General features: G+C 33.8%; 1 protein-coding gene across 4 annotated transcripts in view; it reads left to right on the top strand.

Annotated features, from left to right (window-relative positions):
- The window catches only part of MIPOL1 (mirror-image polydactyly 1), a 231,853-nt gene that overhangs the window by 174,002 nt on the left and 32,702 nt on the right, over positions 1–25,149 (top strand). For all 4 annotated transcript variants that reach the window (XM_016138601.2, XM_016138599.2, XM_036238290.1 and 1 more), the window contains one exon: positions 17,659–17,889. In XM_016138601.2, coding sequence (XP_015994087.1) covers positions 17,659–17,889 — 231 coding nt within the window. The remainder of the gene's footprint in view (positions 1–17,658; positions 17,890–25,149) is intronic.

Here is a 25,149-nt window from a genome sequence, read left to right as displayed (position 1 = left end):
GGGAGGATATATTTGCAAACAATGCCTCTTATAAATGCCTAATATCCAAAAATATAAAGAACTCAGACAACTTAACAATAAAAAAACAAATAACTTCATTAAAAATGGGCAGGGACTATAACAGATACTTCTCCCAAGAAGACATACAAATGGCCAAACAAACATAAGAAAAGATGCTCAACTTCACTAGCTCTTAGGGAAACGAAAATCAAAACTACAATGAGATACTATCTCACATCTGTTAGAATGGTTATCATCAACAGGACAAGTAATAATAAGCTTGGAGAGGTTGTGAAGGAAAAGGAACCCCCATACACTGCTGGGGGGAATGCAAATTGGTACAATCACTATGGAAAACAGTATAGAGTTTCCTCAAAAAACTAAGAATTGTACCTTATGATCCAGCAATCCCTCTTCTGAGCATTTACCCAAAAAACCTGAAAACATTTATCTGCAAAGATATATGCACCCCAATGTTCATAACCTCATTATTCATGGTGACCAGGACATGGAAGCAACCGACGTGTCCTAAGATAGATGATTGGATAAAGAAGCAGTGATACATATATACAATGGAATATTACTCAGCCATAAGAGAAGATGAAATACTGCCATTTGTGATAACATGGGTGGATCTTGAGATAATCATGCTAAGCAAAATAAGTCAGACAGAAAGGTTGAAAACCATATCATTTCACTCATATTTTTTCTTGTTCGATTGAGCAATGCCTACTATTTTTTAAAGACGCAACTTAGACATCACATGTTCCAAGAGGCCTCCCTATCCCTATTCCACAGTCTGTGTTAGGTACCCCTATTGTGTATCCCCATAGCATCTTTTGCATGTCTGTTGAAATTTTCCAAACCAGTTTCCGAAGAAACAAGTGATTTAGAACTAAATCACCTAGGTCATCACACCACGTATTATTTAGTTTCAGAAGTTAGCTGGCTGGTAAGTGTAGTTGATGCAATTTGTCATAGTTAATATTATAAAATGCAATTATGGATCAGAGCCAGAAAAACAAATATTTTAAATTTGCAGTTGAGGTACCTGTTTCAGTGGTAGGATAGCCAATGTACATTTTTCCCATTTACGTGAGTAATTGGTGACCCGTGAAACATGAGATAACTAGCACCATATTTTTAATTTATTCTAATGATGTTTTTGTGGCCATTTTATGTACCTCCTGCCTTGCCCCTATTTCTGATCTGATAGGGGTCTCTGGCAAAAATTTGAGAAATAGGGAAATATCATATCACATACCTCTTCAGAGATCAAAACGAACATAGATATGTCTACAAGAGACAAAAACAAATTCTAATTTTAAAAAAAAGTGCATATTCTCTGCCACCTTTCCAAACTTTGATGTATTGAGGTTGGTAATGTACAAAATGAATCTCCTTTTAAAGTTGGAGCATGGTACCTTGCTCTCTCAAAGTCTACAAAATCATATTATGAATTAACCCTTGGGATTTTAGAAAAAAATCAGAAACTTTGCCTTCATAGCAATTGGACCATCAGTAAAATCTTAAAAATTAAATTCATATGTCACAGGTCATTTGTCTTCTATGCACCAGTCATGTCAGACAAAAAATATGTAAACATTCCTTTCAGATCACAACAAAGTAAAATAAACAGATCATCCCACTATTGCAAAATCTACTGTTTTCACCTCGAATCAGGCACATTTGTAATATTTTTCCATTCTGCAAACTTAACTTTAACCTTTTTACTACCACACTTTTTTTTCAATTTTAATTCTTTTATTGTAGGATGCATCTTGAATCATTAATACAGTGCAATGCCAGCTCTTATTTGATACTTAGGAAATGACTTTCTGTAATTATGCCATTTAAATATATTCCTCATAAGGCAAGTCAGTATTTAGTATTAAATTTAGTATTACATTTTCAGACAGATATATGCCAGAATTTTTTAAAAGGTGTTAACTTCCTTTAAAATCTGTAAACATGAAATAAGTTTAAAGAACTCAACCTCATTTTTAGATCACAAGCAATTATCAAGTATTCTCATAAAACTGAGGTCTGAAGAGATGTCTATTTTATTTAAAAATCAAAGCTGAGGTTTTTTTGTGCCTAGGCAGGAGTTAGAATAAGTAAAACAAGGGAACCTAAAACTCAATAGATAATTAAAAAGGTAAAGATGAAAAACCCAACCTTTACTGTGTTGAATAAAAAGCAACTCTATAGCAACAGAAACTTTATAACATTTCCTTATGACAGCAGCTGTACAACGGGTTTTAAACAAGTCTGATATAGGGTTTAGTAAAGTGAAAGGGCTAGGTTGTTTTATGCTTAGAGTTGGCATTTCACCAAGGAGAGAAGTTCCGTGGTGGTTCGTTTTTCCCTCTTATGTTTAAGTGACTTAGAACTGATTAAAATGAGGCTTTTTTAACATTAATTCCTATTTGGTCTTTTTCTGAACAAGTTACTCAATAAAATGAAATTTAAATGCTTTTATACCTACATACTATATTGCTAAGCAATTATTTATGGAAGGGAAGGCCAGATAAAGTTGCTTTTAAGAGTCCTTTAACATATCAGTTTGATAACTAGCAAAACACCTTTACTGCCATTAAATATTTACCAAGACTTGGCTTGGGGCAGGGGGGCAGTTTAGTGCGACAGATTTGACTCTGTGCAATGCCATTGATCAGCTATCAGAAGGACATAGTTAATAAGTAACTGGAGGTATTACAGAGCACTCTACATTCTTGTCAAATCTTTTCTCTGAAGATGACCTAAAAAAAGCCAGTTACAACCAGCATTCACCCCCGGCAATGATTACACAAGCACAACAGTGAAAAAAAGAAAGGCCGGGCAAATCAGTGGAGCAGTACTTAGGCAATCTTTCCTAGTGACTGTTGTCATTGCTGGTGGACTTTAGAACGGAACATGTTTACATTTAATTAGAAAGGACACACAGTTTACAGCACAGTAGCTATCAATATCGGATCGGAATTGATTTCCGCTTTCTCCCCAGTGATTGCTTCCTTCAACCTAATTAAAAAAAGGCATATAACCAAAATGACTCACATAAATTTTAAAGCAAAGTAAACAATATTCCCTGGAGACCAAAACAAAAGTAAATGACATTCATGCTGATTATTAGCTACATTTTTTTAAAAGAATTCTGATGCCTGTAAATGTGACATAAGTCATGTTTTAGTGTTATCAGACTGCTGATAAACTAAATATTCCCTTTTGAAGAACCCTGAATGAATGCTTTCCTGAGCAGTTAGCTCTCAAAGAAACAATAAAACATGTAGATAAAGCAGTCTGATAGAAGCTTGGGCAGATTTTAGTCAAGTCTTTAATTTTCACATGTTTTACAGAGAAACTGCTAAAAATATATAACAAAATAAATTTATTTCCTTTTAAATAAGGTATACAGAGCACATGTGAAATTTTCTAAAATAACATTTCTCTATAATTTCCATAGTCAGAATCATCAACAAAATTATGATAAAAGATAACTTCTAACTATTCACTATCAAGAGACCTGCTTTAAATTTCACAAACTAAAATTTATTGGTGATTACTCCAAATTACTGTAAAATGATCTTAAAATCAGAGAAATAAGGAAAATGGGAGAGATGTAGAGGTTACCTCCAGGAGAATCGTGTCACAGCCCTCCTTCCTTATCTGTAGATCTGCCTGCCATGCACTACCACATCTAGAATAGATGGCCGTCAAGATGTACGGAAGTACAGAATGAATCAGCTTGGAAGCAGGCCTTAAGACACATTAATAAATTCACAGATATTTATTAAGTATTTCTTTCAAGTACTTAAAATAAAATGGTGAACAAAACCTCTGTAAGATCAGACATTTTTATCTGTTTTGGTTACTGTTGTCCCCTCCCCCCCCCCCACACACAAGCATTTATAATGTACTTGGCACTCACTATATATATAGTTGCTCAATAAATATTGAATGAATGACCCCTTTCAAAGATTTTTTCACTACAAGCAAATGTTCACTCAGCCACCAGGGGGGCCTCCAGTAACACTTGTTTTTAGCATTCCAGGAAAACTACTAAAATTCACAATAATGCTATAGTAAAGAGTGTCCATTTAAATTCCCCTCCAGAGTAGAACTCATGAAAATTATTTTTGCTTGTTTTTATTTCTTTCACCTTTTAAAATCTTAGGCTTTTTATTACCCTAATGTTCACAAAGCAATCAACTTGTAAGCCATACTGGTTAACTACAGCCCAGTACTAGATATCTATAGCCTATATTCTCCAGGACTCGTACCAATCACAGATTCTAGTCAGCCATCAAGACACACACACACACAAAAATTAAGAACCACATGAAGCAGGCCTAAGGAAATAATAATAATTCCACAAATATTTATTAACTACTTTTCTAGGCACTAGATAGCAAATGGGGGTGGGGGGAGGAAAAAACAATTACTTGACATCTGTGCAGTTGAAAGGTCAGAATACTTCGGGAACATATGAGAAGATCGCCTAATCTGGACAACAGGTCAGATTTCTTGCAGAAACATGTCCAAGCTGAGATCCGAAGGATGAGCAGGAGCAAGTTAAGTAAAAAAAGATAGGGTCAGTGTGCTAGGGGATGTTCATCCTGGCTGGATATAGAGGTAAATAGGTGAATAATGAGAAATGAGTAGGAAACAGAGGCATGAAGAGCTTTGTAAATGCTGTCTAAAGAATTTGGACTTTATCTTAGGAGCAGTAAGGAGTCATTGAAGAATTTTAATCTGGGTAGTGATACATTCATATCTGTGCTTTTGAAAACACACTCAAGGCAAGGAACAAGTGAAAAAACTATTGTAGTAATCCACTTAAGAAAATTAGATAACGATAATGGGGCTGGAAAGAAACAAAAGATGCAAGGGAGATTTAAGTTTAAATCAAAAGGATGCATTAGATTGTGTGGTGAGAAATAGATGTCAAGGATAATGCATAGGTTTGGAGCTTGAACACTGACAGTGGTGCCCAGTGAGAGGAGAGAAGAGAAAGAGTTCATTTGGAGAGGGGAATAAAATGAGGTCATGAGTTCATTTTTAGACATATTGAATTGTAGATATTTGCAGGATGATCAAATGATATATATATCTGGTACTCAGGATTTATAACTGAGCTAAAGAGAAATACTTTAGAGGTAAGAGTCATTAGCTGTATAGATGATTAAGTGAAGCCATTGGAGTGGGTTGAAATCAAGGGAGCATGGGCAGATTGAGAGAAGACACCAATAATAAAGGAATGGGTAGAGGAAAAGACACCCCCAAAGGAGAGTGAGAAGCAACAAGAAATACTTTTGACAAAGCAGAAAGCCAAAAGTGTATTTTCTGGGAAAGCAGAGAAAGAAAGCATTTCCAGAAAGAACTGGCTTCAGATAGGTCAGATAAGTTCAAGATTGAAGTGTTTTTAATATTTAGCAACCAGATCATTGGAGCAGTATCTGGACAGAGGAGATTGCAGAGTCTTGAATTGAAGTTGAAAGGTGATGTGGCAGCAAGCACCCGTGGATCCTAAAGGAGGTGATCCCAAACTAGGTGTAGGAGAAATCCCATCTTTAAGACCAGATTGGAATATCTGGAGAATTTAGTGAGTTCAGAATCACTGGTAGAAAACAAAACATCTTTATAAATAGTATAGCTAGCCCAAGTAACTAAAAGATTGTATTTCCTAGATTTGAGCCGCGTTTTCTTGAAATTCCACTCAGAGAAGGAGCAGAGTTGAGCCTACCAGTTAGAGGCTGTTTGTTCTATCAGGTAATGGAGATACACAGAACATTCCCTAGCCAGAGCAGTTTTTTTAAAGGCAAATCTTGTTACCTTCTCTTTAAAATTCCTCAGTAGCTTCTCATTTGCCTTAAGACAAAGACCAAATCCTTACTCTTGTTCCCAAAAGACCTTATGTGATCTAGACCCAACCACTTTTTTACTGGTCTCTGAACAATAATTCTAGCATAACTAGGCTCCAGATAACAACCCAGCCGTCTTTCTCTTATTGTTAAGGCCTTCACACATGCTCTTCCCTGTGCCTGAAATTCTTCCTCCCCTCTTCTAATTTTATCTACTAATCTTTAAACCCCAACTCAAATGTTACTTTCTTTCTTTTACAGCATTTGTAGTAATTTGAAATCTGTATTTAGTCACCACTCTATCTCTAACTTTAGCAAAGTGCCCCAGCACACTAGTTTTTCATTTATATGTGGATGGGAAGCATTCCTGAGATGTCACAATGCAGCCACCCAAATCCAAGTAAAACAAAGCACATGCTTCCAATATGCATGTACTGACTGAACCCTATACTCAGCAGTTCAAATAACCAGGCTGCTATTCAGCAAAAGCTGTGTATCAGACACTGTGTATTTGTAATGGTTTTATAAAATCAGTTTATTTATAACTCATGTCTGAGATCTGTGTTTATCCTAAGCTGCACATAATACAAAAAAAAAAAAAAAAAAAAAAACCTATATATTTAATAGGGCTTGATTTGCTCTTCCTAAGGGAGTTAATTAGGATCTTTAATTGAAAATATATTTACCCTGTGTAAGAATAGTTGGTTATTTGCTGTTTTACATTTTTAGTTAATCATTTATTGATGCAGATGGTAAGGGGCATAATTTTCAATAGTTGAGCAAATTGCTCAGCTATTTTATTTGCTAAGAAACCAGCTACTGACAGTGTGTACTAAGCTCCTCAAAAATCTTTTTGCCTAGACCTGACCCTTATGCAGGTGAAACTCTTCCTTGGTAACTTTTAAATAGGGTGCTCCATCTCAGCAGAGTTGGATGACAAATTATGATATTTGGCATTTAGCTAAGCCTCAGCATTGTGAGATCACTTACATCTAGAGGTAATTTAATCCAACCTTCAATGTCGTGCTGGAATTTCCTCTACACCATTTCTAACAGGTTGTTCTTTGGTGGCAACATAAATATAATGATACCTGATCATAGGTAGGGCTTATGATCCTACCTGATAACCCCTCCTGTGGACGTGTTTCAATTGATCACTTATAAACTGTAACACACTTAACTGAATTCAGGTATGATGAGCTCTGATTTGGACACTTTATACCATTGCTGGCCATGTGTGCCCTTTTCTCTTTGTTATCTCATGTCAGTTTTCACTCCTGCTTAACTTATAGTTAGCTTATATTCACTCCTACTCTGCATGCTGAGGAGGCAGATAATTAGTAGACTTTATTAGAACAGTTTAGATTTATAGTACAGATAGTACAGAGTTTTCCTATACCTCCTCCTCCCACACGCATAGTTTCCCTTATTATTAACATCTTTTATTGGTATGGCACATTTGCTATAATTAATGAAACCATTATGATACGTCGTTAAAACTTAAAGCCCATAGTGTACATTATGGTTCACTGTTTTTGTTGTACAGTTCTTTCTACATATCCACCATTACAGTATCATACAGAATAATTTTAGAGCACTTAAAAATATATATATACTTCACCTTTTTATCCCTCTCCCCCTTCTCCTGAACCCTTGGAAACTACTGATCTTTTTACTGTCTCCAATAGTTTTACCTTTTCCACAGTGTCATAGTTGGAATTATACAGTATGCAACCTTCCAGATGGGCTTCTTTCAGACTTGCTTCTTTCACTTAGTAATATGCATTTAAGGTTCCTCCATGTATTTTCATGCCTTGATTGCTCATTTTTTTAATCGCTAAATAATATTCCATTACATGGATGTACCACAGTTTGTTTTTGCATTCACCTATTCAAAAGACATCTAGGTTACTTCCAGTTTGGGGAAATTATAAATAAGGCTGCTATAAATATTCATGTACATCTCCTTGTGTGGACATAGGTTTTCATCACTATTAGGTAAATACTTAGGAGCACAATCACTGGATCATATTATAACATTTATGGTTAGCTTTGTAAGAAACTGCCAAACTGTCTTTCGAGTGATTGTACTATTTTGCATTCCCAGCAACAGCAACAGTAAATGAGAGTTTCTGTTGTTCCACATCCTCACCAGAATTTGGTATTGTTACTTTTTTGCCTTTAGCCATTCCAGTGGGTGTGTAGTGATATCTCATTGTTTTAATTTGCAGTTCCCTGGTGATTTATGATGTTAAGCATCTTTTCATATGTTTATTTGCCACCTTTATTTCTTCTTTGGTTAGATATCTGTGTAGATTTTTTTGTCCCTTTTTTAATCGAGTGATTTGTTAATGTTGAGTTTTAAGATTTCTTTATATATGGTGCATACTAATCCTTTATCAGATATGTGTTTTGCAATGATTTTCTCTTAGTCTGTGAATTGTCTTTGAATTCTCTTAACAGTGAAAAAGTAAGTTTTTAATTTTATAAAGTCTAACATCAGGTTTTTTTCCATGAATCTCACTTTGGGTGTTGTTATCTAAAAATTCATTATAAACCCAAGATTACCTTAGCTTTTTTTTCTATGTTATCTTCTAGAGGTTATGTAGTTTTGCATTTTACTCTTTAGGCCTATTAGCCATTTTTGCTTTTTGTGAAAGGTCTTAGTTCTCTGTCTGATTCATTTTTTTTTTTCCTCATATGGACATCATTTGTTGAAAACAGGCTATTCTGTTTGGGGAAATTATAAATAAGGCTGCTATAAATATTCATGTACATCTCCTTGTGTGGACATAGGTTTTCATCACTATTAGGTAAATCCCTTGTTCGTTGAATTGCTTTTGCTCCTTTTTCAAAGATCAGTTGACAGTATTTGTGCAAGTCTATTAATTTTCATGGCTCTATTTGTCTGTTCTTTCAACAATATAAGGCTGTCTTGATTGCTTATGGCCTTATCGCAAGTCTTGAAATTGGGTGGTGTCAGTCCTCTAATTTTGTTCTCCTTCTGTATTGAGTTAGCTGTTCTGGATCTTTTGCCTCTCCACATAAACTGTAGAATCAGTTTGTCAGTATCTACAAAATAATTTGCTAGGATTTTGATTGGAATTGCATTGAATTCATTGATCAAGTTGAGAAGAGTTGACATTTAATAATACTGAGTCTTTTTATCCATGCACATGGAATATCTCCCTATTTAATTAGACCTTCTTTGATTTCTTTCATCACAGTTTTCCTCATATAGAACCTATATGTATTTTGTTAGATTTATATCTAAATATTTCATTTGGGGGGTGATAGTAAATGGTATTGTGTTTTAATTTTAAATTGCAGTTGTTAACTGCTGCTACATGAAAAAGCAATTGACTTTATATTAATCTTGTATGTGGAAACCTTGCTGTAATTGCTTATTAGTTCCAGGGGTTTTGTTTTTATTTTTTGTTTTTGTTGAGTCTTTGAGATTTCCTACCTAGATGGTCATGTCATTTGTGAACAAAGCCAGTTTTATGTCTTCCATCCTAATCTGTCTACCTTTTATTTTTTTTTTCTTGTCTTATTGCATTAGCTATGATTTACAGTACGGTGTTAAATAGGAATTGTGAGAGGAGACATCCTAATCTTTGGGGCAAAGCATTTATTTTCTCACCATTAAGTATGATATTAGCTTCAGGTTTTTTGTAAACATTTTATATCAAGTTGAGGAATGTTTTTTCTATTCTTAGTTTGCTGAGAGTTTCTTTTAGCTGAGAGTTTCTTTTAGCATTTTGGCAAAAGCTGCTCTGTGTTTATTGATGTGATTAAATTATTTTTCCCTTTAGACTGTTTTTGCGATGAACTACGTTAATTGATTTTTGAATGTTGAACTAGCCTTGTATACCTGGAACAAACCCCACTTGGTCTTAGTACGTAATTCTTTATCTGTTTTATTGGGTTTGATTTCCTGATATTTTGTTGAGGATTTTTACATCTGTATTCATAAGAGACACTAGTCTGGCAAGTTTTCCTTTCTGCGTCTTTATCTGGTTTTGGTATTAGGATAATGCTGAACTCATAGATTGAGTTAGGAAGTGTTTTCTCTGATTCTACTTTCTGGAAGAGAATGTAGAAAATTGGTGTCATTTCTTCCTTTGATGTTTGATGAATCCATCTGGGCCTGGTGCTATCTTTTTTGGAATGTTACTAATTATTGATTCCGTTTCTTTAATAAATCAAGATTTATTCAGATTATTTATTTCTCCTGTGTGAGTTTTGATAGTTTGTATCATACAAGGAATTTGGTCCATTTCATGTAAGTTATTAAATTTATGGATATAGAGTTGTTCATAGCATTCATTTATGATCCTTTTAATTTCCCTGAGATCAATAGTGATGACCTCTCATTTCTGATGTTAGTAATTTATGTCTTCTCTCTTTTTTTCCCCCCTTGGTTAGCCTAACCTCTAGGTAGGCTATTTTTTGTGATAGGCAAAAAAATGGCCTCCCAAAAGATATTCACATTATATCACTGGAACCTTAAGAGGGTTACCTTTCTTGGCAAAAGATGTGATTAAGTTAAGGAATTTGAGAAGAAGAGCTTATCTGGCTAATCGAGATAGGCCCTAAATGCAATCACATGTCTGCTTATAAGAAAGAGGCAGAGGGAGTTTTTAAAGAGACACAAAAAGGAAAAAGTTATGTGAAGACGTTGCAGAGATGCAGCCACGAGCCAAGGAATAAATACATACTCTTTTTAAATGTCCACAAAGCATATATATACCAAAATAGATCATATTCTGAATCATAATACAAACCTCAATTAATTTAAAAGAACTGAAATCGTACTCACTGCAGTAGAAACAAAACAGAAATCAGTAACACTTGGAAACAAATCTTCAAACACTTGGAAACTAAACAAAACATTTCTAAATAATCCATGAGTCAAAGAAGAATTCTCAAGGAAAAAAAAATTAAATATGTGGAAGTAAACAAAAATAAAATTACAATGTCCCAAAGTTATGGGACACAGCTAAAGCAGTGTTGAGAAGGAAATTATAACACTAAATGTATACATTAGGAAAAATTGGAAATGTATCAGATCAACAATCCTAAGCTCCTACCTTGGGAAAAATAAATGCAAAGCAAGCAAAAGGAAGAAGATAACAGAAGATGAACATAAAAACCTCAGAGAAAAGACACATTACCAATATCGGGAGAGAAACAGAGGATATCACTGTAGACTTTACAGACATAAAACTGATAAGGGATTACTATGAACAACTCTATACAGATAAAAAATGTCAATTTAGAAATAATGGACCATTTTCTCAAAAAAACATTGACTATTGATACATGCAACAACCTGGATGAATCCCCAGAGAATTATGCTGAGTGGGAAAAAAGACAATCCTAAAAGTAACCTTTCCATTTATATGATACTCTTAAAATGAAATTATAGAAATAGGAAACAGACTAGTGGTTATTAGGGTTTAAGGACGGAATGGGGATGGTTGGGGACTCAGGAAACATGAGGGATCCTTGCGATAAGGTAACTGTTTTGTATCTCAACTATATTAATATCAATATCTTGGTGGTTCAGTTAGTGCTATAATTTTATAAAAAGTTACCATTGGGAGAAAGTGGGTTAAGGACCCCAGAGATATTTCTGTATTATTTCTTGCAACTGCATATGAATCTACAGTGATCTCAATACAAAAAGTTTATTTTAAAAATATTCTCCAAAAATGGAATAGAATGGAATATGGGTGAGGGAAAGCGATAGAGCATATATATGGGGTTGCACATTAAGATAAAGAGAAAAGGAAGAGAAATAAAATTGATCTGATTCTTTTAATAGTGCTAGAGCCTACTTGTTCAAATGGAGCATGTAAGCAATGATGTTCAATAAACACTTTTATATATCCCTCCTATAGAGAAGCCACTAGGTGAGGCCCAAGAAGAAAACAAAGAATGAAACACACTCCCTTCCTTCAGTAATATTAGGCTCTAGTAGAGAAGATAAAACAAGTATACAATAGCCATAAAGGATAGTAGAAAGTGATGAATGTAATATAAGAAATGTGGAAAGGGTACGGGAGCTTAGAGGACGGAGTGGCTGCTAGGGCAGTATATGGAGCGTGACTTCATGACAGATGTGGTAATTCGTCTGGATCTTGTGTAGTGATATAGTGTACAGAGGGATAGGGAAAGAGCATTCAGCTGGAGGCAACAGGGTGACCGATAATCCAATGTGAAAAGTGTGAGAGCATCTTCAAAGAACAGTGTATGTTTCCATTGGGCCCGAACAAAAAGTTTTCAGAGGGTTGGTGGGAAGAAGTCTAAAATGGAAAGTAGAACAGAATTTTCAAGCACCTTAGATGTCAGGTTTCAACTTGGGACTTCAAACTAGAATTCCATATCCAATGAAATTATCCTTCAAAAATGAAGGAGAAATAAAAACTTTCTCTAACAAACAAAAATTGAGGGAATTTGTCATCAGTACACCTGCCTTGCAAGAAATGTTAAAAGAAGTTCTTCAGAGAGAGGGTAAATCACATAGGTCAAAAACTCAGACCAAGTTAATTGATGCAGTAAACCAGGAAGTACAAACAGACACTGTCCTCTCAGAAAATGTATACTTAGGACAAGGTAGCACATACTTCTGCTTTTCATACTTACTTTTTCTTTATTTATTTTAATTCAGTAAAATCTAGCCAAACCTGCCCCCTCTTTTTTTTTTCCAGAATGATTTGAGTATGTTATCAGTAAGTGATAAAGGTTAGAAAAACTAGTTTACCTCTCCCAATTCATGAAAAACCCGTAGAAACAGGCAATTATTTTTCATCAAAGTATTTATAAAGTGTCTATGTATTGTATAAGGTTTCATACAGTTAATTATTTCTTTTAAAAGTCATGCATGTACGAATGCCTGTTCTTTGTTAGGTATTCTGATAGATATTTCCACATAGATAAGTCACCTCATTTTGTTCTCATATTAACTCCATGAGATTTTTATCATTTTAAAGTTGAGGGAATTAATACCCAAGTGAGTAAAGTATTTTTCCCAAGGTCACACAGAGTGAATGACAAAACTAAAATTTGAATCTACTTCTTCACAGTCCAAACCCAACATCTTTTCATCCCAGTTTTGGCATTTTCGACATATTAGACTGAAAAATTCTTTGTTGTGGGAGGTTTGTCATCTGTAGTATAGGTTGTTTAGCAGTGTCTCTAGCCTCTAGCCACTAAATGCTAGCCACATCTTCCCCTCCATTTCCGACAACCAAAAATATCTCCAGATGCTGCAATATATTCCCTAAGGGACAAAATTATTCCTAGTTAAAAACTATTTGCTGTTCTATACCATGATACCTTCCTTCTAAATTTTTAATCCAAAATATTTAGCCAGTTTTTATAAACAGCATATATAGAACATACTGTTGGTTGACCAGTTACTGTGAATAAATGAAGCATTAGCAGAGTAAGAGCATATTGTAGGATGATGAGTAAAGTGATCTCACGCAAGGACTTAAGTAATAGCTGATCATGGAGACAAGAGAGGAAGCCAGGAAAAGTACCATCACGACTTGGTTTAAATGGAAAAGTACTTAGTTGCAAAAATAAGCTGAATTCATGTGTGACATTACAGTTGAGAGAATTCAACAAGCAGGTAAGCAGACAAGCTGAGGAGAACGTAAGTATCTGCAAGCAAAGCATAAAAGTGGGTCAGAAACCTGAAAAAAAATTTCAAGATATATTAAGCTGAGGCAGTACAGAGTCAGGGACCAGGAAAACACTCAGGACCACAGACATGAGGGAATAGACTAGGAGACAGTAAAAGAAACACAGAAGCCACTACAGAAAGGAAATCTGTTACATGCTACTTACGGATATAATGCCCACTGAAGGACGTTCTCAGCCTTGGCCTGCTGTTGGACTCAATGTGGTGAGCAGCACAGGAGATAATGTGCAGTGTCATTTCATGTGGATTTGAATTATAATAATACAAAAGTACTTAGTAAAACTATTTTAAAAGTCTTACTTTGTACACTAAAGTAGAAAAATTAAATTCATTAAGAATCACAAAATTTTTAAACTGGAAGAGTGAATTGAAACTTTATAATGTTTCAATTACCTTCATGATAATCAGAGATAGTTACCATCCTATGTCAATATTGTGTGAGCCACACTACTGGTTACGTGCTTCAAAAATTCCGAGAGTCATTTATTTAATGGCTCTTCAGTTGTTGAGTCATCATTTATTCTTAACATAACTTAAAATAGTTTCCCCATACAGTGTCATTTAAGTACCAATAAATCAAATGCTATCATGTGGAGAATGCATCTTGAGATCAATAACTTTGAAAAGAAGTTAAATGTAATGTGATTCTTAAAAAAGCTAAGCAATGTGGCCCTGTCATCAGTTTAGGGAAGAGAATTCTGAAGGGAAAAAAAAAACAGAACTAAAAGAAAAATGTGCTTCAGTCGTTATAGATTTATATATATTGGGCATACATCTCCTCTACTTCGCCTTTATTCCTATAAGAAAATTTCTTTAAAATTATAAACATTCTGACTTATTGAAGTTCTTAAGGATCGAGTTCTTTCCATAATATAAAATTGCTCTATGTAAATGGAGTATTAGTATGTTGGAATGAGGAAGTAAATCACAAGACGAAACTGAAAAAACGACAAATTATTGTAAGTTCTAAGGAGGGAAATATTAAGGTTAATGAAGCAGAATAACAAAGAGAAAACATCAAAATTTATCTGAGAAAGCAGTATTTGTGCTAAGACCTAATGATGAGTAGGAGTTTATCAGGTAGAGGAGAGAAAGGCATTTCGAACAAATGCTGCGAGCAGGATAAAGCTCGGTGTGTTTGGGAAACCAAACGTCTGGCTAGAGATGAGGCGGTACCAATGATACAGGGCTTTATAGCCTATGGCAGGTAGAGAGGAGTATTCTAGCCAGAGGGAAAGACTGTGAGTTCAGATTCCAGCTCTGTTAGGCGTGTGAGGTTAAATCACCTCTCTTTGTTTCAGTTTCTTCATCAGTAAAAAAAGAAGTATTGACAGGACTTTTCTTATAGGTTGTTATGAGGTTTAATGAGTTAAAATATGTAATTTGTTTTTATCATTTTTCAAGATTTATTCTGAGTGCAATGAGATGCTATTGCAGGATTTTAAGTGACATTATATAATTTATCTTTTAAAAGATCACTCTAACTACTGCTTCAATTTGAGAAAATCTTGATGGGAATTTAAAGATTTTGAAGTCCTTTTAAATGATAAGCAGCTTTTTGAGCTTGAGAGCGGATTCTCAGTCACAGGTCCATCTGAGAGAAAAATCAAAATTGGGTATAAATTTGCCACAAAAAGAAAAAAATGATAGAAGACTAAGAAGCAATCAACAATTAGAGAATTAAGTCAGGGTATCTTGATCTTAATAATGAGATTTTTAAAGCCGAATCATTAATTCTTAATAATTAATTGATTAGGGGATAGTGAAGAGTATTTTGGATATCATAGACAAATGCAAAATTCCCAACTAAGATGGCCCACCGTGAGTTTTAAACGAGACCATATGCGTAAGATTAAATTATAAAGGAACGGGATAGGCTTAAGATTTTTACATGGGACACAAAAAGCACTGCCATTCAAGAAACAATGATAAATCGGACTTCATTAAAACTAAGAATTTACATTCATCAAGAGACAATATTAAAAGAGTGAAATATCACTGCACACCTATTGGAATGTCTAAACTGTAAAGGACTGGTGGTCTCCAACTCTAAGAGAGCTTGTTAGAAGAACTGGAACTCCCAAACATTGCTGGTGGGAGTGTAAATTGGTACAACTAACTACCTTGGGAAACTCTATGTAGCGTCTAAGAAATCTAAACATACATACACGCTACAGAGAAATTCTACTCCACAAAGTCAGTTGTATCTCAATAAAGCTAGGAAGGATAAAATGAGTACTTAGGTCCATCAAAAGATATGTATAAGAATAGCTAGTAATAATAGCAAAATGGTTAAATAAATTGTGGGATATTTATATAACAGCATACTCCATAGTAATAAAAAATAACGAACTGCATGCAACAACAGGATACATCTCATAAACCTTATGTTAAGCGAAATAAGCCAGACAAAAAGTTCAAAAATAAGCAGTCCTAATCTTAATAGAGGTCAGACTAGTGATTACTTTGGGGGAGGGGAATCAGCGGGGAGGGAACACTGGAAGCCGCCTTCTGGGTTTGTTCTGTATTTTATTCTTTACGTTTTGTCAAGCTGAATACTTTAAAATGGTGCACTTTATGTAATTTAAAATGTAATTAACAATTAAAATGTAAGTAATGTTTTAAAACTAAAGAATATAAACAGATTTGTCTTTTGAAAGATTTTTGTTTTGAGTTTCTTTCTTGAATCTTTCAAATAGACAAAGAGAGTGGACTGAAGGAAATTTTAAGTTGGAACTGGAGGGATGCAGAAAGTGTTAAAGGAAATAGAAGGAGCAGGATACAGGTGTCATTAGACGTTTGGGTTGATAGAACTGAGGAGAAATGAAACAAGAGATCAATAATAAGGTGAAAACTACAAAGAAAGATACCTTTTTACGCTCTACAAATGTGGCACGGTATATACCATTCTTATTCTGATCAATTGACCACAGTTGAGCATCAGACTTTCTTCTTCAGAACTAATTTGAATCTTGAAGTGATTTCTTTTGGAATGCTAGCTGTCCCTGTTTCAAGTCTGTCTTATTTCTGCATGACACCTTCTCCGAAGTGAGCACACTGAAGTGTCAGACTCTCACTATTGGGCCCGTGCTAAAGTTCCCTGACTAGCTTTTGGCAGCTTTAAAAGTTATATTGCTTTCTTTCACATTATCAATCTCTATTATATAGTTTGGTTGTTTTACTTCAGGTCTCCCATCGACATTTCTTTTGTATGCATATACTGAAGTGATTTTATTTAATAAAAAGAGAACATCTCCTGTGTGGATTTTAAATTTCCCTTATTAAATATTTATATTTTCAAAATGTCTTTATTTAATTGAGTGAGGTGCTTGGTGCCATTTCAAAATAACCTCAGGTGGTAGGTGTAATGACATATCAAAGGTTTGACCTTTAGCATTTTAGGATTCTATTTATCTGCATTTTCCTCTGCATTCATTTAGTCTTAATTTATATGCTATTTCTCCGTATGATTTTATGAGCAGATGTATTTGGAATAAGATTTATTAACAAAAAGAAATATATCTGAATACATATTATTTCTGTGCAGTCTGACTAGTGATTTTAACTTCATTTATATCTCACCTATGACAGGTAAAAAAAAATGCTTTGTATAAGGCCAGTGGATATTCGTACAAACCTCATTCATTCTCATTAAGTGCTCAGCCAAATAGACTCCAGATTTACTAAACTGATGCCCATTCTTGACTCACTTCTTTGCAATTAGCTTATTATTATATTCTTTTATTTACCTAGAGATACTTTTTCAGTTATCTGCTATTCCTTTTAAAGAAAATTGACTGTAATATTTACATTAACATAATTAAATTAACATCATGTAGCATCCTCTTATATGCCTTTGTAGCATGGATTATCATTTGTCTGGGTAGCTTTCAGCCTTAAAGCAGAGAAATAGAATAATCATCATGTATAATATTGTGATATAAAAGTTACTTTTATATAAGTGTGTCTTTATTGAGATTTTTAGTCATTTATATTTCTAACTGGAGATTTTTGTCAAATGAATTATCAGCCAGTCAGCCTACATATTTATGTCTAAAATTACTCATTTTTGTGTTTTCTCAGTTTACATAAATCCTTATCCCAAGAAGAAAATCTGAAGGATCAGTTTAACCATACCCTTAGTACCTATGAAGAAGCGTTAAAGAGTAGAGAGAATATTGTTTTCATCACTCAACAACAAAATGAAGAACTAGCTACCCAACTGCAGCAAGCTCTGACAGATCGAGCAAACATGGAATTAGAGCTTCAGCACGCTGTGGAGGCCTCCCAGGCGGCCAGCGACAAAGTTCAGAAGTGAGTAATATGATCTTGCATTATTTCAAAAGCACAAAACAAAAACAATTTCTTTTAGCAACTAAACAATATATTTATTATTCATGCCGCTGGTAGTTTAAGACAAAAGTTCATTGAGCCAAATGAACTTTTTTAGACTGCCTATCATGTCTATATTTGGGATCAAGAAGCCATTTACTTGGGAATTATAGTTACTGTGTAAGTGCAAGTCATTTTCATTTAATAACTGATCTCCTTCATCAGTTCATGAAGGCCATACTATTAAAATCATCTTACAGGTAAAGTTATTAGCAAGGGAAGAGGCAGTCAAGCTACCAATTTAACTCATTTAGCTCCACAGTAATCTTGCTCTAGTTGAGATCGTCTGTAACCTTGTAATCTGAAACCACTAGACACAAGAATATGGTACAGTGAAATTAATTTTCATGTGTTGTTCTTGTGAAGTATTCACTAACAGCTTTTCACAGTGCATAATTACCTTTGCTTGTTTTCATGTGATCTTTGCATTTTTATTAAAATTTGAATAAGGCTGCATAATCAATCAGTCCTCAATGAAGGTCAGCAAAATGTTAATGAATAACTTTTCAGACAAAGGAGTCACTTGTTAATCTATGGGACTTGAACATTGTAGCAGAATTTTTTAAGGCAGTTTTAATATAATAGAACTTGTCATTTTAACTGAGCCCTTCTTTATGTATTGTTAACAGTATTACATCATTCACATACCTAATTGTCTTCAATTTTTAAGATATACCTTTTTCCTTTTTTTTTTTTTTTCAGTTTCACAGTATAAAGAAGTAGTGATAAGTTCAAGGTTTCTTATTTCTCACTACTTTTTATTTGAAAATAAATCATCTCAACTATTTCCCCAACATCCTTGAAATTATATTTTGGTAATAGCCCGAAGTCAGGTAAATCTAGTCAAGACCATTTTAAAACAGATTAGGAATTATGCACATGAATCTTTATTATCATTGTACCTTGAAACTTGTGATTTATGGTATTATATTTTTTGTAGATTTAAAGATCAGGTTTATATTCAAACAAAAACTGTATCCAGTTTTTCATAATGTTCATTAATAATCTGAGTACACCAAGACACATTTTAACTTCATTTAATTATAAATTACGAAATAGTAACTTTTGACAGTCAGGATCTGATTTCACAGTCAGTTGCTTAAAGTCTCCAAATAATTACAAATTTTAAGTGTAATTACTTTTATATTTTTATGTATGTAATCCTTTCATTTCTATACATAACTAAAATTCTCTGTAAAAGTCTTTCACAGAGAGCATTCAGACTTCTAAAAAAATTTGGGAGATGTTGTCAACCTTTTGTTTTTTAGATCTCATCAACTGTCATTATCATTTTGTAAAAGAAATAACTTTGTACACTAACATCTCAGATAATTCTTTAAATTGAATAAGTTTAACCCTTTGAAAAATGCACTATATTAACCACACAGATCAAAACTTTTTAACGGAATGGCACCAGTTTGTGAACAGAGTTTAAGGGCAACAATTATGTCACTTATAAGAGTTAAATTTGAATTTAAATGTTAAATATTTTATTCTAATTTCCAGCAATAAGATTTAGATGAAATATTATCATGCTTTTCTTTACATAATCGATCCGCTAATTTTATTTTTAATTGCCCTCAATTGGGTAGTGTATTTTAATTGCAGTTAATTCGGACCTCAGCCTATTCTGTTGGGTGTAAGAGGATAACCTTCTAGGAAACCAATTTATATAATACCAATATATATATATACCAATTTATATATACCAATTTGTTAGATGGTGTTATTATTCTCTAATCTGAAATTTCTCTTATTAGCAATTATTTTTAAAGCTCCTTTATAAATATATTAGTGTTCCAGGCAATAATTACAATTTAAACTAAAACCATCTATATTTTCTCTTTTCCCTTCACAACCAAATTTTTTTTTCTTATAACGATTATTATTTTTATTATTAGTATCAGTCAATGTATGTTCTTAGTTAAGATTCTTTTGAATAGAAAAAGCTAAAATAAAAACTAAAATCTACCCTCAGTAGCTCAAGAAAAAGGTAGTATTGGGCAAGCTAATAAGGTGGTGGCTGCCAAATTTCTTGAATAACTGATCCGTACTATCTCAAATTTTTCAATTCCCATTTACTCCTCTGTTGTTCAGTACACTATGGCCAGCTAGCTATTATACTCAGTTGTTGTTCTTAAGATGACCAATGATTTCCTAAGTGTTAAATTCAATAGCCCATTTATAATATTTTTATCATAAAACTGGTATGATCATTATAAAAAATAAGTAAAGATGCTCATGTATCTTCAGCAGTATAGCCTATTGGTTTAAAAGCTCACGCTCCAGATTCAGAATGCATAGGTATGTGAACTTGGACATTTTATTTCAAAACACTGTGCTGATATGGGCAATAATATGTGGACAATAATATTTCTACCTCATAATGTTATAAGAATTAGATGAAATAATACATGTAATGCTTTTAGAACAGTGCATGTTGCATAGTCCCTCCTTCTCTTGTCATTTCAGTCCAAACTGCACTGTCTTCTTCAGAAAGACTCTGCCTTTTCAGGCCTGAATGCCTTTTCATATGTTGGTCCCCTGCTTGGAACTTTTTGCCCTTTTCCCCCATGAGAAACTGATTCATCTTATGAGATTCAGTGCAGCGTAGAAGATAGAGACAGGCTTTGCAGTCTAGTGAGACAGACCTGTGTTTGAATCCCTGCTTTCCTACTTATTTCCTGTGAGATTTGGGGCAAATTACTTAACCCTTGGAAGCGAAAGTTCCTCAGTTAAAAAATTCAGACAAGAATACCGGCTTCACAGGCAGAGTCGATGTGAGGAGTAAACTGAATAGCATGTAAAATGCCTAGTTCATAGGCATTCTATAAATTATATTATTAGTATTGTATTCATCAAACTAGCAAGACCAGTTCAATTTCCTCTTCTCTACAAAATCTTCTCCAACGTCCTAGAAAGTTAAATCACTCACTTCTGTCTGATATCATAGTATTTTTGCTGAAAATTACCGGAAGATAAAAGCCCTCCCCATTCTCCTCTATTTCCTGTCTCAGTTAATGGTCTTCAGCAATTTCAACACTGTCCTTGTTCCCTCACTCTCTCTTACCATTCGCGTTTACTTTGCCGTAATCTCTGTTTTGTCTACTATCTGAGTATCTCCTGATTCCCTCCACCCCATCCTCACTTGTTAATTACACTTACTCGGGCCCTCATCATCTCTCATCTAGACTATTGAAATTGTCATGAAACTAGTTTACATGCCTGTAAGTCTCTCATGGTTATCTTTCTCACTGCTAGAGTCGATTTTTCTAAAACATAAATCAGATTATATTACTTCCCTATTTAACATCTTTCAGGGGCTCTTCCTTTCCTGCAAGTTAAAGTATAAACAACTTAGTATGACATATGAGGCCATCAGTAGCTTTCTCCCATTTTTCTGGTATGATTCCCTGCCACAGTGTCTCTCTGCACATGTGCTTTCTTCTTTTAGAACATATTTTTCCCTTTTAGTACCTGACCAAATTTTTGTTACTCATTAAAGTCCAGTTTAAATGTCATCCCTACAATGTTTCTTTATTTTTTCATTCTTTATTGTGTTCACAGTACTTAGTCCATACCTTTATTAGAGAGCTTAATCATCTAGGTGTTATAATTGTTTTGCATACCTGTTTCTTATCTACCCCACTCCCTGCAAAATTATCCATCATTGAACTTTCCCAAGACATGAACAATATTCTATTAATCTTTTTACTTCCATGTTCTCCAAATACTTGCACAGATACCTGCTGTAAGGTAGGCGCTTCATAATTGCTTAAGAACAAATGATCTAGAACAATTTAATAGTGGGATGGAGTGACAGAGGAAATTAAAAGCATGTCAAGTCAGGAATACACAGGAAAATTTCAGATGTGCTCTGATCTGCTTTGAGCCCTAGATAAAATGTTTTTATCCCAACCTAAAACCCAGAGCTTACCAGCTTCGTGGAAGAGTATGGTCCTTCTTGCCTACCTCCCTTGCTGACAACCCCATTCTTTTCACTCTCCTCAGAGTTAGGGTCTCTTACTTCCTATTGATCAGCTTTTAACCCTTGTCCTAACTTGTCCACCAACTTCCATTGAGTTTAATTACATTTGAAAGACCTGAAATCTTCAATAGTAGTAGAGAGAGACCACATACTCTTTCTAATAATTGTAGAATTTTAAATTTGTAGTTTACTTTGCTTCAGAATCAAAAATTTCTGCGATTTTTTAACCTGTAGTAGTCTAACTAGAAGGGGAAGTGGTACAGAATTAACATCCATAAGTCAGTCAATATTTATAGACAGATAGTCACTTATAGAGTAAAATGTAATGAATGCCAGACCACATTACCCAAAAATAGCTTTATGGCCCAGGTGTCACAAAGCCTAAAGTTTCATGAGCAAAAATCCATTCCCTTGGGATAAGCATCACCCTCCTTACGTATGCCTCTTTAAAAAAATGTGTATGCTTTTGGAAGAAGAGCACATTGTGATTTAGCTTTTAAATTGCTCTTTTGATGCACTTGGATGCACTTGGTTTGGGAGAGTTAATGTGGAGGTAGAGGGAACTAAAGAGCAAGTTAAAAGCACAGGAACTTTGTAAGAAAAACTCAATAGTTTTGCCAAGGACCAGCCATGATTCTTCATTTGTTAAAGAGAGCACTGACACACTAATTTACTAATCGATGTTTTTACCATCACAAGAGATTTAAAATTCGTGGTTCTTTATGCTACATTTTATTTTCTATTTGTCTTTCCATCTACAGATATGCTTCTTGTGGCCTAGAAGAAAAGTTTTCCAAAGGATTTTAAAAATATATTTTGCTATACTTAACATGCCTAAACTACACATAGTTACTGAAAATAAAAGTATTTATGACCGGGCTTATGAGATCAGAAAATCTATCAAAGGTCTGGGTTTTGCAATGAAATAACTTTTGTCGCATATCAGCGTTACTGTGGGCCATATTTATATGATACGATTCAAACTCCCTTATAAACTGCAGCTATATAATAAATATATTGGACAAAAAAATGCAGGGAGAAATTGTATACTTTTAAACAAATTTTTAAGAAAAATATCACCTATTTAGAATTTCTTTCTATACCTTTCTTTTAAAAAATTAGTTACTTAAAAGTTGCATGTGTTCTGATAATTTTTAATTGCATAATTGAAGTGTCAAAGATCACTTTAAAACATTTTATTTTGAAATATAGGGCATACTGCATCTTTTGAGTGGTATTGACAAAAAAAAAAAAAAAGTAGAACATATAAAGCTAACAGAAAGTCTTTCCTGCCTTTTGGCCAAATACTGGTTTCTATGAAGAAGTTGAGGTTACAAAGAAACTGTGAATTCTCAGCCTGGTTTCCCTGCTGATGAGTAAGAGCTGTCTGTAGTTCTCATCGAGGTGTCAGGGGAGTCGCCATAGTGTCACACAAGAGTTCTTAGTGTAGAGCAAACATACTTTCCACAAACTCAGCTGCTTAATCTGTTTGCAGGTTGAATTATAAAACGGGGTGGACAACTCTGGGTACTGGGAAGGGGGAATGGGGTATTTCCACAGTTTCTTGATTTAAAACAGAAAAAAAAAGCCTGCTATTTTAAAGAAAAGAAAAGCCTACGATTTTCATTAAAAGACTTTACCAAACTTTTTAATTTTTATTGCAGTCTCCAGAATGAGATTTTAACTATAATGAAAAATAATTGTACTAAAATAGTCTTACATAGTCTAATATGAAAGATATCAGAGAATGTTTTCTAATTGCATTATCTTTTCATTAAAATTATTATTCTTCTTGCCAACTTTATTTTTCCTATAAATTCTTGGTTGGACTATAAGTTGCAAGGTAATCAATATTAGACATGTCTGAACACTTTTAAATACTTGTTGATTGAATCCAAGAATAAGTTTCATAAGTTCTCAGCTCAGCATAAGGTTTAAATCAATGTTTAATATAATGTTGCAAGTTGACTTTGATTAGTATTACTAAAAATGGGAGGATTTAAAACTTTTCTTAAATTGATCTTCAGAACGTTTTTAAACTTGTTTGAGAGTTAAAAGCTCTGTGACATATGAAACCTAAATAAGTCAAATAGTTTATTTGTGAAAGTTTATGTACAATCAAGCTCCCCAACCAGCTTTATAAGGCATATTCTAAATCTAAATCTAATCAGATATAGCTTTATTATCATTTATATGTGAAGGTGGACTCAGATGACTCCTAAGCAATCATTGTAAGGTGTACAGCATCTAACATGCTTAATTAATTCTCGAACACATGATAATACTTTTAAGAATTTAATATTCTGGATTTGTAAATCATAACATGTCTTTAAATTAAATACATATTTAACTTATGAAATACACATCTTGTTCCATTCTATCAAACAAGTATGTATTTTATAAAAAATGTAATTCCATTACATATTTGTATAGTGAATCCCCTTTCTCATCCATTGAGTATATAAAGTAGGTTTATTTAGAGCTAATTTTATTATATAGCAATGCCTACCATGTTTGATTGATATATAATTATATTCATTTCTCTATGAAAACTAAAGAATTTGGGCTTACACCTTGCTTTAGGAAATGTCCCCTTTTAACATGAAAAAGAAACATAATTTTAATTGTCTGGCTCATTCCTTTTTAACCAAGGAAGGATTAAGGTAGGATTATTAAAATTGGAGCCTAACCCAGAATTCGAGAAATTCCAATAAAGTGGAAACTGAAGGATCCCAGGCTAGAGAAGAAAGAGGATTCTCTAAACCTAAGAATCAGCACTTCCGATACGTTTCCTTTTGTGAGTTAACTTTATGGAATGAACCACCAAGAGCATGAAAGTAAGGATCAAAAAGTTAAATTATCACATGGGTTCTTATATTCGATGATCTGCTTCTTCATCAGAACCTGTCTTTCTTTCAATAGGTGATCTAGAGTTGGCTAGTATACATTTCTGTCTACTAATGTAAATAAAACATGTTTAAGATGAGCACAATGGAGAGGAATGAGATAAAAAGAACAAAAGTAAAATATGAAAGAGATCCATACTGTTTAGGTTTAAGACTAAATATAATGCAGACATTTTTGTTGTTTTTCGTTAATCCCAGTGTTATAGTAATTAAAAGTCAGATATGGAGTTCCTATTATTTTAGGGAGATTATAGGATCTACCTAATAGTGATCATGTACATTTTAACT

This window comes from Rousettus aegyptiacus, unplaced genomic scaffold (assembly GCF_014176215.1).
Source record: "Rousettus aegyptiacus isolate mRouAeg1 unplaced genomic scaffold, mRouAeg1.p scaffold_m13_p_3, whole genome shotgun sequence".
NCBI lineage: Eukaryota > Metazoa > Chordata > Mammalia > Chiroptera > Pteropodidae > Rousettus > Rousettus aegyptiacus.
Note: the sequence above shows the minus strand (reverse complement) of the source record. Positions and strands in the feature narration are given on the sequence as shown.